This window comes from Pseudorasbora parva, chromosome 23, assembly GCF_024679245.1.
Source record: "Pseudorasbora parva isolate DD20220531a chromosome 23, ASM2467924v1, whole genome shotgun sequence".
In the NCBI taxonomy this organism is placed as follows: domain Eukaryota; kingdom Metazoa; phylum Chordata; class Actinopteri; order Cypriniformes; family Gobionidae; genus Pseudorasbora; species Pseudorasbora parva.
The window spans coordinates 11,812,184-11,830,975 of record NC_090194.1 but is presented as its reverse complement, the minus strand read 5'-3'; the positions used below and the strand labels follow the sequence as shown (position 1 = coordinate 11,830,975).

The following is an 18,792-nucleotide window of genomic DNA, read 5'->3' as shown; positions in this document are numbered from 1 at the left end:
ATCAAGATATTAGCAGCAGATCTTTTTTGTCCTGTAAGTTGCGAGGTGGGGCCTTCATGACTCGGACATTTTTTGTTCCGCAAATCCCACAGATGCTCGATTGGACTGAGATCTGGGGAATTTGGAGGCCAAGTCAACACATCAAACTCGTTGTTGTGCTCCTCAAACTATTTCTGAACCATTTTTTTCTTTGTAGTAGGGCACATTATCCTGCTGAAAAAGGAATACTGTTTCCATGAAAGGAAGTACATGGTCTGCAACAATGCGTAGCTGGTATGTGTCAAAGTAACATCCACATGGATGGCAGGAGTTAGGGTTTCCAAGCACATCATTGCCAAAAGCATGACACTGCCTCCACCAGCTTGCCTTCTTCTCATCGTGCATCCTGGTGCCATGTTTTCCCCAGTTAAGCAATGCATGCTTACCCAGCTATACATGTGGTGTAAAAGAAAATGTGATTCATCATACCAGGCCACCTTCTTCAATTGCTCCGTGGTCCAGTTCTGATGCTCAAATGCCCACTGTTGTTGCTTTTTCTGGTGGACAGGGGTCAGCATGGCCAGTAGCTTGTCTGTTTGATCGGACCACACGGGCCAGCCTTTGCTCCCTAAGTGCATTAATGAGCCTTGGCCGCCCATGACCCTGTCATCGGGTTCACAACTTTTCTTTCCTTGGACCAATTTTGAAAGATACTGACAACTGCAGACTGGGAACACCCCACAAGAGCTGCAGTTTTGGAGATGACCCAGTGTCTAGCCATCACATTTTGGCCCTTGTCAAACTCTCTTAACTAACAGGTGATCTGTGTTATTTACCTTACAAATTCACTTCAGTAGTCAGTTTGTAGTCATAATGTTATACCTGAATAGAGTGTGTATGTATGTATGTATGACTATATGTATGTATGTGGATTCCAATTAAATTATTTTCAATGGGGAAAAACAGTGTTTAAAACATTTAATATCAATAAATAAAGATTCATTCTGATATTATTTATCAGAATATAAATAATATCAGTATTTTAATAATATCATATTTTCCCTGTGCCTGAAAAAGTATGGATTTTAAAAACTTCTTGTAAACACTCATTTTACATAGGGTTTAGTGAACTAGGTGGCTACAGCTATTTGAAAACCTAAGTGCACCATGAAGCAAGAAGTCTGATAATATTTTTACTTAAATCGATCAATTATTTATCTGTGCACAACATTATATATATATATATATATATATATATATATATATATATATATATATATATATATATATATATATATATATATATATATATATTTATACCCTTGTAAATTTTAAGTAAAATATCTTCCCCTGCCTCTTGCAGTGATTTCTCTTCTCTTTTCTGATGATGTGTTTAGCATGAGAGCAGGACAACCTGTCAATCACATGACATCACAGCAGTAGCAAACCACTACCATCCAATCGATTCCAAATCGACAATATCATGCCTTGCCCTACATCTTTTCTTTTTCGAGAAGCGATTTCACTCGGATATACATCACAATAAGGAAGAAAGTTTATTGAAACTTCCATTTTATGCTGATTTTAGTTTACGGCTGGGTTAATATCCATAAGCCCTTGTTCTTTATTAACTTAATTATGTATGTATGTATGTATGTATGTATGTATGTATGTATGTATGTATGTATGTATGTATGTATGTATGTATGTATGTATGTATGTATGTATGTATGTATGTATGTATGTATGTATGTATGTATGTATGTATGTAGTAAAATGTTTGTATGATCTCTTTTGATTAATTAAATGCATTCTTATTGAGTCAAAGTAAAATAAAATAAAAAATGCAATTCTTGCATTGACGTAATTCAAAAATATCTGTGCATTCTAACAAAATACTTCCCACTCAACATAACCAAGCAACTGGCGTTAGGATAAACGGGAACGCTAACAGATGGCTTCCTCCAGCTAATATAGACTTCAATAGATCTTGTAATCATGTTGGACTAAATATCATGAGTTATATACTCTAGATATATACTAGATATATACATATATGAGATTCTTACATAGACTTTCTCTTTCTTTTTACATCTATATCCTTACTATTATACACCTGAAACTATCTTTTCTATTATTCATCATCCTCACCAAAAAGCAGTTCAGTAAAATCTGATTATCATGGGTCCGGCACCTGGCTAAAATAAAAATGAATCCATGCTCCTCAGAATCTTTTCTTGCTTTCAAATCCACTGGCAATTGCAGAGCATAAACACTCTTTCAACATCACTCCCATCTTAGCTGGCTGTTCCACAGTAATCAATTGGAAACACTCATCGAAAACATCCTTTAATGTTGCACTGCTCTCTCTAGTGTGGCTTTTTTTTTTTTTTTCCAAAAAAAGTCCCTTTCTATTATCCTCTTATCTCCCCTTCCTGTCTTGAGAATCTATCAAACCCGGGTCAATGGCAATTCTTCAGTTTAAAGAACCAAGGAGATGTGAGCGGTCATCTGTTCACAGACAAATGAACAGGAGAGCCATGTAACAAGATGTCTGATTATTTTTATGTTATGAGCTTTTTCCAGTCCTGCTTTTGAAGCAAAACATGTTCCCAGAGGTGTGTTGTTTTGGTCCTGATATTCATCTTATCTCGGAGGGAAAGGGGTCTCTAACAAATCCTCAAGGAGAGCCAGCTTACGGGGGCTTCGTCAGAGAGGGAAGGGAATTATGGAAGAAAATATTTGATTTTGTTCTGGCTTCAGCTCTGAGTGAAGAAAATCTGCTGATTTTAGACTGCATCATGCAAATCTGCATTTGACTCACCTTTTAAACTGTAGATAGTCATATTTAGGGGAGTGTCAAATTAAACATTTTGTTTATAAAGTTGATTTTGGGATCATAAATCTATTATTGTCTGAATCAGCAGATTTTCTTGTGTGTTTGTGTATCATGTCAGCACAAATATTGCTTTCCAAAGAGTTATTTGCAATATGATGTTGTTGGTGATACTTTCTTAAAGGGAACCTATTATGTCCCTTTTTACAAGATGTAATACACTCACCTAAAGGATTAGGAACACCTGTTCAATTTCTCATTAATGCAATAATCTAATGAACTAATCACATGGCAGTTGCTTCAATGCATTTAGGGGTGTGGTCCTGGTCAAGACAATCTCCTGAAATCCAAACTGAATGTCAGAATTGGAAAGAAAGGTGATTTAAGCAAGTTTGAGCATGGCATGGTTGTTGGTGCCAGACGGGCCGTTCTGAGTATTTCACATTCTGCTCAGTCACTTGGATTTTCACGCACAACCATTTCTAGGGTTTACAAAGAATGGTGTGAACAGTGAAAAACATCCAGTATGCCGCAGTCCTGTGTGTGAAAATGCCTTGTTGATGCTAGAGGTCAGAGGAGAATGGGCCGACTGATTCAAGCTGATAGAAGAGCAACTTTGACTGAAATAACCACTTGTTACAACCAAGGTATGCAGCATAGCATTTGTGAAGCCACAAAACGCAGAACCTTGAGGCGGATGGACTACAACAGCCGAAGACCCCACCGGGTATCACTAATCTCCACTACAAATTGGAAAAAGAGGCTACAATTTGCACAAGCTCACCAAAATTGGTTGAAGTTAAAGACTGGAAAAATGTTGCCTGGTCTGATGAGTCTCAATTTCTGTTGAGACATTCAGATGGTAGAGTCAGAATTTGGCGTAAACAGAATGAGAACATGGATCCATCATGCCTTGTTACCACTGTGCAGGCTGCTGGTGGTGGTGTAATGGTGTGGGGGGTGTTTTCTTGGCACACTTTAGGCCCCTTAGTGCCAATTGGGCATTGTTTAAATGCCACGGCCTGCATGAACATGTTTCTGACCATGTCCATCCCTTTATGACCAGCAGGATAATTCACAGTGCCACAAAGCTCAAATCATTTCAAATTGTTTTCTTGAACATGACAATGAGTTCACTGTACTAAAATGGCCCCCACAGTCTTTAGATCTCAACCCAACAGAGCATCTTTGGGATGTGGTGGAATGGGAGCTTCGTGCCCTGGATGTGCATCCCACAAATCTCCATCAACTGCAAGATGCTATCCTATCAATATAGGCCAACATTTGCTTTCAGTGCTTTCAGTACCTTGTTGATTCAATGCCACGTAGAATTAAGGCTGTTCTGAAGGTGAACGGGGGTCAAACACAGTATTAGTATGGTGTTCCTAATAATCCTTTAGGTGAGTGTAAGTCTCAGATGTCCTCAGGTGAATGTATCTGTGAAGTTCCAGCTAAAAGTACTCCACAGATCATATATTATAGCATTTTTGGGTGAAAGCAACTACTCCCTGCCCCGTTTCAGTTGCTCAAATGCCGGGAGTTTATGGAAACTCTTGCCATCAACAGAATGATTATAATCAGGGCTTGACATTAACTTTTTTTTCTAACCAGCCACTGTGGCTAGTGGTTTTTCCAAAGATACTAGCCACTCAGCATTTTCACTAGCCAAAATGTTGTAGTTGGCTATATGTAAATGACCACTGTACACATCCAAATCATGTCTACATGAAATGTATAACAAATAGTCCAATTTACCTCTGATAAGTTTGTGTGTAAAGCTTCTTAATAAGTAAAATACATGCGATTTGACAGTTAATTTTTTTAAATATCAAAAATCAGTGTGCATCATACCTGACACCTAGATAAACACTTTAGTTGTTTTTTATGATTATTTCATTCTCTTCAAATTCTATTGAAACATTTAAACCATTGTCATATGTAAATTTAGGGACGTCCCCAAAATTTGCGAATATCAAACATCCAGTGTCAAGCCAACTATGGCAGTCACATCAGATGTGCTCTGGTTTTGCTGTGATCTTTGTTTGAAATTATTTTCGCTGCTGAACAAAACAGCCAATCACTGTATGAAGAATCAATCTCATCATCTACGTTCATCGCACATAGGTTACATCTCTGCATTGTTGTTTATGATGAGAGTGCAGATTTCAGTGAGTGAGAGTGTGCTCTGAACAAAACTCTGGCATTTCAGCGATGACTAGTCTGAAAGCCTCTGATTATTAGACATTGCATTGCATTATAATGCCCACCGCGGTTATAACAGATCCCTTTTAAGAAGACTAAGTTAAAATGTAACCTGCAAAAAAAAAAAAGGCTAGTGGGAGTGACTGTTACACACCACAGCTGACATCCATCCCTAATAGCAATTTGGCGGGTGTTAATGTCAAGCCCGGGTTATAATGCTTAGCTGAGACATTTTATCACTAGCTGCTATAGCCAGAATATAAACACGGTGGACTGTGTGGGGCTGATCTATGCTAATAGGGGAGAGATTGTCACCAGTTGTGGGTAGGGCTTGCCCTAATGTGATGACATAGTTACAGCTCTTTTTAAGACACTGTTTCTGATTTAAGGGGATTATAAAAAAAAAAAAGTAATGGGTGGATTTTTGCTGTTATAAGGAGGTTGTTTAGACACTGCGGACACACTTATGCTCAAACACCAAAAGTGAATTTTGCATAATAGGTCCCCTTTAATGTCAAATTGCTCAAATAGTATAACGGTGTGTATTTACTCTTGAAGATGAGAAGTACACACACAAATCAATGCAGTAAATATGATAATTTGTTCAAATGCGCCTAACAGTTCTGTATAGTCTTGCCTTAAGGCAGTTGTTGAAGTGTATAGTAGTCATTTGAGCACTTATTCATGTGGTACATGCGCTTTGTATCGCAGCATTCAGGCACTTAAGAAGTAAAGCACAATCTATGTGAATTATGCAAATATCCGAGGATCAGTGCTGCCCTGTGTATTAAGGTCACTTAGGAGATTATTAATACATACACCATCTTGACTTGTTGGTCTATGTATTTAGTCTTTTTTTTATTCTTGCAGAAAAGCTGTTTAGAGGGTTCAGATTCGATTTCACAAATCTGTAAATGAGCGTTTCTTCAATAACAAGCACATTTATCTCCCAGGGGTTGACTTTTATTCAAACAAAGGTTTTTTTAATTTTTTCATTTAAAAACTTTTTATATGAAAGTCCATTAAAATGATCTTAGAAACATTTCACAATGATTTCCTTTGTATGTTTTCTACTTCTAAATGCTTTCTATGCATAGACACAGACTTTCAATCTTAAAATATGAAAATACATCACAACATTTTAATTAGTAAAAATATTTAAAGTTAAAATAATCTAAACAAAGGTAAATAAGCCAATTAAACAAGCTTTTAAACATCTAAAAGTATTTTTATTTGTACGTTTTTTATAGGAGTACCTTTCTTTTGCCATGAAAAATGGACAATATACATTGCACATCACCTACTCTGCTCTGATTGGTCAGATGGCTCAGTCTGTTGTGATGTATCTACTCTGCTCTGCTCTAATTGGTCAGACGACCCAGTCTCTTGTCATAGATCTACTCAGCTCTGATTGGTCAGACGACCCATTCTGTTGTGATTGGTCTACACTGCTCTGATTGATCAGATGACCCAGTCTGTTGTGATTGGTCTACACTGCTCTGATTGATCAGATGACCCAGTATGTTGTGATTGGACTACACTGTTCTGAATTGATCAGATGACCCAGTCTGCTATGATTGGTCTACACTGTTCTGAATTGTGAGGCAGCCCATTCTATTGTGATTGGTCTACCGCTTACAATGTGTGTCAGAGACGAAATGCTCTGGAGACTCAGTGTTTGATACACAGTGACACGAAGAGAAACAATGGTGTCAACAATGGTACCACAATGGCACAATGGTGGTATAATAATAATAATAATAATAATATATATATATATATATATATATATATATATATATATATATATATATATATATATATATATATATATATATATATATATATATATATATATATATATATATACATAATAGGGCAACTTTAAAATGTCATTTCCATCACAGAATTTTTATCAAACAAATGTTAACTGTTGAAGAAGCACCCAAAGCAGTATAGGTATTCAAAGAATTGAAACTTTTAAACATTTTAAGCTTTTAAAGTTTTAGATTTACATTTTATTTTATTTTTCAAGGTTAACACGTGATCATATGCAGTTATTATGTGGGAATATAAAATGTCAGCACAGCAAAACAGGTGTAAGAGAAATACTGAGGAAATAATTGAAACTGCCACACTTCTCACAGAATATGTCCTTATAACATATGAAATATAATTTCCTCCTAGTGCATTTACTACCTTAAATGTCCCTATCATGCCAAATAATTCTCGATATGATTGCATATGTTGTCATCATGGGCCTGGATGTGGTTCTAAAGCACCTGCAGCCTGCAGAGATGTGTTTTTTTTTTTTTTTTTTAGATGGCATCCTAGTTGCTCTTATATAAGGCTACAGATTACCTCTGCTGTGATTGAAAATATGAGAAACGTGAACAGTCGCATAAGGAATTGGAAACAAAAATAGTTTTTTTTTTTTTTTTTTTTTAGTGGCTGTGTGGTGATAGCTTTTGTTAAAAGCCATCAGTGAGACCGCAGCGTGTGTATTCCCTGTTTACCTTTTTCATCTAAAGCCCTGCAAACTGGTCGCTGCCTCCCAACAAACCATATCCCAACAGCCCCAGCATGTCATCATGTAGCTGGTTTCTGAGAAAATGAAATCCATTTGAAGGCGACGATGAATAAGAAAGAAAAACTTGTTTGAGGTAAAACGTATGAATCATGAAAGCTGCTATTCAGTGCCGTTCTCAAAGCTGCAATTATGATTAATACAGAGTAATTTCATTCATTCTCATTGGTGGTGGCCTTAAATGGCCATCATGACTAATACACATATTCCCATTTACATTGTTTAAAATAAATTGAGGTTATGCTTCATTGAATGAATGCCAACTGCTGTAATTATGTATAGCACAGAATTCTCCTTTTTAGGAATGCATCTGTTTGTTGGAAAGCTTTGATTTAAATACTTTTTTTTTTTTTTTACTTAGAAATGTGTTTATATAAAGACTGCTATTGTTAAAGAAAATTGATCACTTTAAACAAACGCATGTTTATGCGGTAGTATTTACTTTTTTATGAAGTAAAGAATGTGTTTATATAGAGATTATGAATTGATTTAAGTGTTTTATATTGAGACATTCATATTTAGTAATTTATAGAATAATAAGTTATTCCTTTGCTAAACCTATAAAACGATGGTTTTATGATTGGTTTTTGACCGCCTTCCGTATTAAACTTATGGATGATGGCTGACTTTACACTGTCTTTGTGAGTTGAATATGGAAGGCACTCCACCAGAAGCAAGATATTTTACTTTATAAAGGTTTAAACATGGATTTTTTATTATTATTATTATTATTTAACACAAACCCATATATTCACTTTGCCTTTATTAACCCCCCGAATCTGTGTTGATTTCTTTTATAATGGATGAATGCCCTTTTGTGGGCTTCAAATTTTGTGCTGCCATTCACTGCCATTATAGTGCTTGGATTAGCCGTGACAGAGTTTAATACAACTCAGATTGTATTCGCCTGAAAGAAGAATGTCATATACACCTAGGCTGGCTTGAGGGTGAGTAAATAATGGGATAATTTGCATTTTTTGGTTGAACTATCCCTTTAAATTGAGGGATAAAAACAAATTAATGAAATGCTAGAGCTATCCTTGATCTTGTCTCTTTCAGACTTTTCAAATTTGAATCCAGAAATGACTTAAGATCTGAGGACAGTGCCGTGCTGTATATGTAAACCATAGTCTCATTCACTATTGATAGAGATTTCTATCATGCAGGTTGGGCTAATATAACATCACACGGCAAACTGAATGTCTATAGAAATAACACTTAAACTGTCTGAGAAAGGATTTGAGAATGTGTATGAACATAAAGGTGAGTTCAAGGTGCTAACCTTGAACAGAGAAACCACTGAACAACATTGAAAAGCTCATAAGATATCTTAACTTACCAGAAAAAATGGAGGCAAGTCGAAACTCATCAGAGAGATGCATTGGTTCATATGGGGAGGTCTCATACAGTTCTTCTCCTTGAAAATAATAAAAAGCATAGAAATATTAGATATTAACATTATTTGGGTTTTACAAGATTATATCCTGGTTAGGACCAGGGCCGTGCACAGTGTGGCCCGGTGGCTAGAGCCACTGCTCCTTTGCCCTCATCGGCTGAGTGACCCCTCTTGTTCTCCTTCCCTCCCTCACCCCCAAAGGATTCCCATAAAATCGTTCTGTTTACCAAAAAGGCACACCCACAAAATTTTGCTTTTGAATTATATATATTCGCAGTCTCAAAAATACCAAAATTTCTCTTTTTTTCCTTTTTTTTTTTTAAGGAAAGTAAAGATCGTTGAATGAGATCCTATAGTAATTTAATAAAGCTTTACAGTAGCAACAAATACATATATTTTTACTATATGATTTTTATCATATTTTTTCTGATGGTTTCATTATGATTATGATGATTATCTAAAAGGTGGACAAAAATCTTAATATGATGTTTAATCATATCTCCTGTCTGAATCTAATCATGGCATGTCAACAAATAGAAAAGTCAGCTGGCTGTTTATTATCATGTTAATTATTGGTACTTTTACCCCAAAACACTAGCCTAGAAATCTAGACACACCCTAGCGGCAGCAAATTTAATTTGCCCGCAAGTGTTGTCTAGGCACTCTTAATACCCATCTGAGCTGTATTCCTCAGAATCTGGACGGCCCAATCACATCGTGTATAGAGTCGGCGGGCGGGGCCATAGTGACGACGGCCGAGTTGCGCTTGCGTGCTTCTAGTAAACACAGAAACTGGCAAACGGCAGCGGTCTTTCGAATCAGCTCTGACCGCGACTCTGGAAGACTTGGAGTTAAGCTTTTCTCTGAGAAAAGAACAAAGAACGGCACTGAAGTCATTCTTAAAAAGGGAAGATGTGTTTGGAGTTTAGCCGACCGGATACGGCGAATGTTTAATCCGTCAGCGAGCTCTGCTTCACCTTCATGTTGCTCTGGTTGGTTGTAGCGCTATCCTATCGCGTGCAGAGGGAGTTTGAAAGACAACCGTTTATCCCGCTCCTCGGATTGAGCCCTGTCTATGGTGAGTTTCCAGACCAAACATCTTGATGTGGGTCTGGCTTGTCAGGCTACCAAAATACCATACTTTTAAATAATCTTACATTATTGAAAAATGTTGCTTTATTTAATTTAAACAACATTGAAAATCATTAACAAGACCTTTGTCTCAAAATATTTCCAATAATTGGAGCAATTCTGATTTGCTACATCAATCTACAATATTTAAAAAGAAACTTTAAATATGAGATCAAATTTGCGCAGAATTAACTTTTTGGAAGCATTATTACAAAAACATAAATTGAATTAGCACTAAAGCCTAACAGTTGTATTTAACATATGTCTTATATATGAATATAAATAATTTAATATTCTCTTATAGTGCCCCTTTTTTGGTTTGGGCCACTGCCCCTCACAATGTCTGAATGGCTCTGGTTAGGACACAGCGTACAGGTTAATAATTGGTGTGTTTATCTTTATCAAGCAAGATTTTTGAATAGATACAAATACATTTTTCACAATAATACTTTCAGATGGCTAGACTCTTATAAACACTAACACTGTTTCAAGTACAAACTCTCTCAAGAATTACAGCTCCGCAGTCTTTTGTCCAGATTTGTACTGGGCAACAATCACAAATTAGCTCCCTGGTGTTGCATCCCATCGAAAGTATCCAGAAAATCTGCTGCTTTCTAATCCAGGGCCTTGAGCTGTAGCCCACAAAGAAGTGCAACAAATCTGCTAACTGATCCCAGTAGAGGTGCCAATATAACAATGAAAGCTGTGACACTAGACCTTCAACAGACTGATGGGAAGCTCTCAAATGAAGACTTCCAGCTGTACAGCTCCATGATATTTTCCTTTGAGATCCACTGATATCCAGGGACTGGATTCAATCTTTTGTGCCATTTGCTTTCTGTGTTCTCACTGTTATAAGTTAGGGGGCACTATTACACATCTTCTGAAAGAGTACAGAATTTCCTGATCAAAATACATGCGAAAAAATGCAGAAACAAGCGATCTTATACAGTGGGGGCAAAAAAAATTATTTAGTCAGCCACCTATTGTGCAAGTTCTCCTACTTAAAAAGATGAGAGAGGCCTGTAATTTTCATCATAGGTACACTTCAACTATAAGAGAAAGAATGAGAAAAAAATCCAGAAAATCACATTGTCTGATTTTTAAATAATTTTTTTGCAAATTATGGTGGAAAATAAGTATTTGGTCACCTACCAAAAAGCAAGATTTCTGGCTCTCACAGAGCTGTAACTTCTTCTTAAAGAGGCTCCTCTGTCCTCCACTCGTATAATTGGCACCTTTTTTAACTCGTTATCAGTATAATAGACACCTGTCCACAACCTCAAACAGTCAGACTCCAAACTCCACTAAATCTGCAATAAGTAAGCAGCTTGGTGTAAAGAAATCAACTGTGGGAGCATTTATTAGAAAATGGAAGACATACAAGACCACTGAAAATCTCCCTCGATCTGGGGCTCCATGCAAGTTCTCACCCTGTGTGGTCAAAATGATCACAAGAATAGTGAGGAAAAATCGCAGAACCACACGGGGGGACCTAGTGAATGACCTGCAGAGAGCTGGGACCAAAGTAACAAAGGCTACCATCAGCAACACACTACGTCACCAGGGACTCAAATCCTGCAGTGCCAGGCATGTCCTCCTGCTTAAGCCAGTACATGTCTGGGCCCGTCTAAAGTTTGCTTGCATTTGAATGATCCAGAAGAGGATTGGGAGAATGTCCGATTAAACCAAAATAGAACTTTTTGGTGAAAACTCAACTTGTTGTGTTTTGAGGAGAAAGAATGCTGAGTTGCATCTAAAGAACACCCTACCTACTGTAAAGCATAGGGGTGGAAACATCGTGCTTTGGGGCTGGTTTTCTGCAAAGGGGCCAGGAAAACTGATCTATGTAAAGGAAATAATAAATGGGGCCATGTATCGTGAGATTTTGAGTAAAAACCTCCTTCCTTCAGCGAGGGCATTGAAGATGAAACATGGCTGGGTCTTTCAGCATGACAATGATCCCAAACGCACCGCCCGGGCAACAAAGAAGTGGCTTCGTAAGAAGCATTTCAAGGTCCTAGGGTGGCCTAGCCAGTCTCCAGATCTCAACCCCATAGAAAATCTTTGAAAATCCTTGTTGTCCAGCGACATCCTAAAACATCACTGCTCTAGAGGATATCTGCATGGAGGAATGGGCCAAACTACCAGCAACAGTGTAAAAAACCTTGTAGCAACTCACATAAACAGTTTGACCTCTGTTATTGCCAACAGAGGGTATATAACAAAGTATTGATTAACTTTTGTTATTGACCAAATACTTATTTTCCACCATAATTTGCAAATACATTCTTTAAAAATCAGACAATGTGGTTTTCTATTTTTTTATATCATTCTGTCTCTCAAAGTTTAAAGCTGCTATCTGTAACATTTTTTTTTTTTTTTTTGGTACAAGATTTAAAAAAATTATGTAATGAGAATGTACAACATGAATCCATTTTCCAAACCATGTTTTTGTTTACCCTGAATCATTATGGAACACTTATAATATTGGGACTATTTCTGGCGCACAGTCCTTGCGTGACTCGGCATAGACATAAACAGAGAGAAGTAGCTCTGGCTACAATGTTCTTCCGCAAGACGCATGCAGTTCTGTTTATTAACCGCTAGAGTGCAAAAAGTTAAGGACTGCAGCTTTAAGTGTACCTATGATGAAAATTACAGGCCTCTCTCATCTTTTTAAGTGGTAGAACTTGCAGAATTGGTGACTAAATTGCCCCACTGTATGTAATCATATGCTTATGTAAAATATAGTGGACATTATCGAGTGCACTCATTCAATCCCACAATGCACCGCAATGATGAATGTATAACTTATGTACTCTATTCTGAGGGTCGTGCCAAACGAAATTCCGCATCTCACCAGAAAATGGCGCCCGCAGCTGAATCATCCATTCATCCCTTTTCCAACCCGCTGGACCAATGTGGGTACAATGCACGCTTTGGTGAACACATAGCCTAAAGGTTCTTTATTGGCATTGATGGTTCCATGATGAACAACCATGGAACTTTTCCAATGTACAAAAGGTTCTTTTTAGTGGAAATATGTTCTTTAGATTATTAAAATGTTCTTTACACTATAAAAATGGTTCTTTTAAAAACTTTTCACTGAAAGGTTTTTGGGGGAACCAAATATTTTTCTTCTATGGCATCGTTGCAAAAGTACCCTTTTGGAGCCTTTATGCCAGGTGTGCTCCTGTCCCCCTATGATGGTTCTCACCATCATCTGCCCAGTCTGAGCTTCCCTATCCCCAGTCCAATGAGCTCAGAGGGCCTTTTGGTCTCAGCAGTGCCTTTTTGTGCACCCCAAATGTACCTCTGGCAGGGAATTCTTTTAAGGGATCATCCTGGATCAAGAATTTATCTGCTGTGTCACTGTGGCTTTCTGCTATCCGCCTCCCAGCTCTGCTGCTGTGTGGCCACCTTTATGTTCTGTTCCTCAATTAGTTAATCCTGCACACACAGCCTTAATCTCTGCCATACCAGCCCCTCAGTGCCTGCTTGGGGGAAATGTTGGAAAGTTCCAGAGGGGAACTGCTAGTGGCATAAAATAAGTGGACACATAAATCTCGAGGTAGATGCATTTGTCCTCTGTCAAATTTGTGGAGTGTACTAGGCATGTATTTAGCATAAATTAGGTGAGTGTAATCTTCAAATTTTTATCCTTCTGAGAGTTTTCAGCATGGCATTAGAGAGCACAGATGCTGACATGATAAATGCAAAAGTGGTTATTGGCCAGGAGTTACTGAACTAAGCAGATTTAACAATGCCAAGAACACAAACATACACTGACATCGTCCTTGCTGCTGACTTTGGCCATTGCACTGTTAAAAATGCTGTGACTTGAAGAGTTCAACAGATGGAGAGCGTTCCCGAGATATCGAAATTAGACTCGGCTTTTGGATGCTGGAAAGACTTAAAATGTGCAATTGCTGTATTTTTGAGCCGTACAAATGACTGTTGTGTTTATGCATGAATTGTACTCTGTCTACTATTTTGAAAAGGAAGACTGAACTGTTGTGTAATGACGGATGAAGTTTGCTACTTCTATCACTTGTGCATTATTGTTTACTTACTCTGATAGACAACGCAAAATATAGATAATTTATTGGCATCCATTGAAACCTTTCAATGCACTAAAGGTTCTCCCTACAAGAAAAACCTTTAGCAACTTTTAATTTTAAGAGTCTATAATATAATATAAATGTATGACTTGCCTGGAAAACATGTGTCGTCACAATACTTTGCTGTTATAAATGAAAGCAAATAGAGAAAGATAGGCTAACTGAATAACTAACATGCCAAACATTTATCTGATTTACCCTTCTACAGTCCTTTCTATAGTTCTGTTATATGCATTGGAAAAAAAAGATTCAACAAGGGCTGAGAGTAGTAACCGAGCTGAATATTAAGTTGGCTTGAATGGATCCAAGTCACCAGACATGAGTCAAAAAAGCTACCAAGCCAACTTGATTAAAACTTGCACTGTCTTTGTGTCACCAATTTTAATTATCTCAAACAATAAAGTTGGCATAATTTCTAATTAACCTCTCCATCGTAAAAAATGCACTCTGTGCTTTCTTGTAAGCCAGGGCCTTTGTTGGAGAAACATCTTCAATGGCATATTTCAAACTCACTCGGGGAGCACGACTTTCAGATAAAGACTGTCCCCATCTCTGGATTTTAACTGCCTATGTATTTTCCTCTTACAGGCAGAGATGTGACAGCATTGAAAAAAACTCTCATCAGCAGAATATATACTCCATTTGCCTCCATTTCCCTCGAACATTTTCAGATGGAATAAATCTCACAAATATTGATGTATAGATGAAAAGTCCAAATTAATAGGAGCATAACTATTTGATACATGTGTTGAGATTCACTGACATTTATGGTCAAGTGGTGCTATATTTATATTCTGGAACACTTAGTGCGTCAGTTCTTACACCAACTCATCTGTCTAATAAGAACTCTCATCTTGAGTAAACTGCAGTCCGTGATCTACTTAATTTTTTAGTTTTGATGCCGTAAGCAGCACGATTCCATTGTACTCCCTCATGGCATTTTTTTTATGACAAAAGTTAAAATGTAACTGTCGTTAGGAAAATGTTTCCCTGTTATGATTTTTAGAAAAAGAATCCATTAGTCGTATCCATTATTGAGAAGCACCAGGACCTGATTGAATAAAACATTTTGAGCTTTTAAAACCTTGCAATGAATAATTACTGCTCACTGCGATTAGATTTTACGCAAAAAAAAAAGAGAGTTACATATAGGCTGGCATTTATTTATGGACTGAAACAAGCTAACCATTATCAGGTGGTGAGAGAAGGGTGTCTGTCACAAACAGAGGGGTCTCTGTGGTGTTGAGTGTAAGTGTTTGTGCTTATATGAGCCTGATCTATTATTATCACTATCAGAACTGGTTCAGTCTAGCCGAGCATTGCTCCGTCACTGCATTTCTTCTCTCTTGCCACCCCCAGATATGAACCGAACCAGTCAGCATTAATCAGAACAACAACAACGCTGTACAAAACGGGGGCTTTAGGGGATGCTTTTGAAATTGCTTTCTTCTTTTAAAATCAATTATACCACACAAATCCCCTGCTTCAACAAATAAAGGATGACTTGCAATGCCGAAGTGAACTCATTTGTATTTGTGCGTAAAGTATACACATATATTTTAGAGTGTTTGGCTAACTGAAACAATACAATATCAACATTTTGACCGCATCTATGGCTGTTTATCAATATGCATTCTTTTAGCAATCTTGCATCAATGTGTTCTCACTCTGTCATCATCAGCTGTCAAAGTTCAATTCCAATACTCGAGAACGCAAGTACATAGGATGCATTAAAGTACCTGGATGGTTTCTTGTTATCGAGGATGCATCAGAACCATTAGAAAGACAACGTTGCGGGCAGAATCCTGTAAGCTTCACAAGGGTCATGTATAAAAGGTCATCGTAATATAAGAATATCCTGTACGTTTCAGAGCTAAAAACTTAGTGTCAGACAGCTGTTAAATATCAGATGGCAGTGAAACACTGCATCAACAGAAGAAGACAAATGCCTAATTCTGAAGCCCTGCCCACCAGTTCACATGACATGTAAATAACTTACGTGACGCTAAACCGGATCGAGCTACCAAGAAACAAAAAGTTGAAGTAAAAGTTAAAGATTACACACATTTTTTATATGTGACAGTATTACATTGTTACAGATCGTTTGATATCCAAGTGTACATGTCTAATGATAATTTACCACGCTGTCACAGGCTGGAGTATCCTTTGTATTTGAGGTGTTGTTGGTTCATTGTCTTGCGATTCAGAATAAGACTCTGGGTCGAACATGCATGGGCTAATCAGTCCAGTTGCCGATTTTTCACATTGGTAGTTATCAAAACAATTCCCCACATGTACTGATGGGGGAGTCAATACTGTTTCAATAGGTTATTACATTTGTTTGTGAATTTACAGTGTATTTATTGTGCATGCATTGTATAATAGGCTGGGAAAGTCCAGCCATGTTATCATGGCTATCAAAATCCAGTGTTCTGTATTTTGCGTACGTGAGTTTTTGTTGTAGATGGCTATTGCTGCGCGTTTAGCTAGAATGCCACACAAAACCAACCCATTGGGCCACTAAATCTGCTTAACGACAACAGTTGGGGCAAAAGCCTTAGTCCTAATGGGTTGTTATCATGGCTATCAAAATCCAATATATATATATATATATATTGTGTACTGTGCTAATTAATTGAGACTTCTTACAGCTCTTACAGGTTGTTGGCCTTGTTTGTTTCGTTGCTTCTATTGCTCTCCCCTTTTTTGTAAGTCGCTTTGGATATAAGCGTCTGCTAAATGATTAAATGTAAATGTAAATGTAAATGAAAGTCAAAATCGCAGCACATCTCAATTCTCACAAGGGGACATTCTGTGTCCTCACATCCTTCCGAGTTCGTTCTTTCGAGGTTGCCTGGCAAGACCGGTCTCCACGAGAACACAAGTCCATTCTTTGCATTCTCGGATTTGAGAAACTGCCTAAACTAGCATTTATTTAGTTTTTCTACTAGACTTCTGAAGGCTGATCTGACACATCGCATTACAAAACTCTCATTTATCATCAAATGGGGAGAAACTTTGTCCAAGGAGGACAATTTTAATGGAAATTGTATTTAAAAATGTAATTGTCAAAGAAGTTGTGGCTGAATTGAAGAGCGATAGAGGTATGATTCTCGCTTTGGGGTGCGAAGGGTCCCGGGTTCAAATCCCGGACGAGCCCCCTCAGTTTATTACGTTCCTGTGATTTGCTCAACAATGTCTTACTATTTTCTTTTTATTATGTCTTCTGGTTTTTGAAGTATTGAGGGTCACAACAATTTACCTAAATGCCATTTAAGGTTTGTCTAATTCTGCATAGGGGAGAGTAGTTGAATATTCAAGGCAAAATAAGATGCTCCAGGTTGGCTCGATGAGAAATGGTCTGTTATGGTAAGATTTATTATGTAAATCTCTCCAAAGATTCTGGAGACAGTTATTATCTTTTTCCATGAGGAGGTAAGGCTTACGTTCCCCCCATGTTGTGCCTGGTGGGAATCAAAGGATGCAATTAGCAAACAAAGAACAATTGCCTGATACATTGCCGCTATGGAACAAAGTAAATCTGTTATGGAGTCTAAGCAGATTCATTAATCCACAAATACCAAATGACTTGGCAACAGAGGGCCCAGTTTTGCTTCACAATTTGTCAGGTGCACAATAGCTAATGAATTCTGCCCTTTTCCCATCCTCATATCAACATGCTTGTTTAATTAAAGCTTTGAGAGAGGGTGGACTACACTGATATTTGATTAAGCGTGCTGTTTAAAACCTGAACCTCCGTAGCGATGAAATCCTGGACTATCTGGCGTACTTTGCTAATTATCTTCAATCAATTTAGCTCCTAAAATGCCGCTTGGTTAATACTAATCTTCTGATAAGCTGAAGGAATGTAATTAGTACAGAAACCGCATAAGTAAAGCTGGAATATTCATAATGATGTTTTTTTTTTCTATTTATTTGTTGACTCATTGACTGCTTAGACGGGGTCGCGCATGTATCATCATCATTCACAAAGAATGTTACTAAAATTAGTGCTTTACTGAGACATTATGACAAAATGTCAATATTTTGATTACTAAAGTAATTATGAGCTGAAGTACTTATGAATGCAGACACTGCAGACAGTAATGGAACACATGTGGATCTGCATATTTAGTTAAGAGGGACACATTTACTTCAGTAATCTGACACAGAATATTTAATGAGGAAAATATGTTGTTGATTATATCAATTGGCAGTAGATTGGATTATGAATGCTGGGTTTTACATTGCATGGAACAGTAGTATTATTGTTCTATGTCAGTGCAGTTATAACAGGAAATGTTTTAGCACATAAACTAATGTATTTCTGAGTTAACTATTCTTAAAGAAAATAGATAAACAGCTGCAATACTTTGTACTATAAAATATTATTTTATAAATATTTATAAATACTTACAATTTATACATTGTAACCACAACAGTCTGCTAATGTTCTTATATTATCTTTTAAGTATAATTTTGAGTCTTGTATTACTGACGTACTTGCAGGCCTAGTTATGCCAGAGGACATTCTAAG

General features: G+C 37.2%; 1 protein-coding gene across 2 annotated transcripts in view; it reads right to left on the bottom strand.

Annotated features, from left to right (window-relative positions):
• Nucleotides 1-18,792, bottom strand: part of gfra2b (GDNF family receptor alpha 2b) — a 67,108-nt gene that overhangs the window by 33,737 nt on the left and 14,579 nt on the right. For both annotated transcript variants that reach the window (XM_067433346.1, XM_067433345.1), the window contains exon 3: nt 8,944-9,021. In XM_067433346.1, coding sequence (XP_067289447.1) covers nt 8,944-9,021 — 78 coding nt within the window. The remainder of the gene's footprint in view (nt 1-8,943; nt 9,022-18,792) is intronic.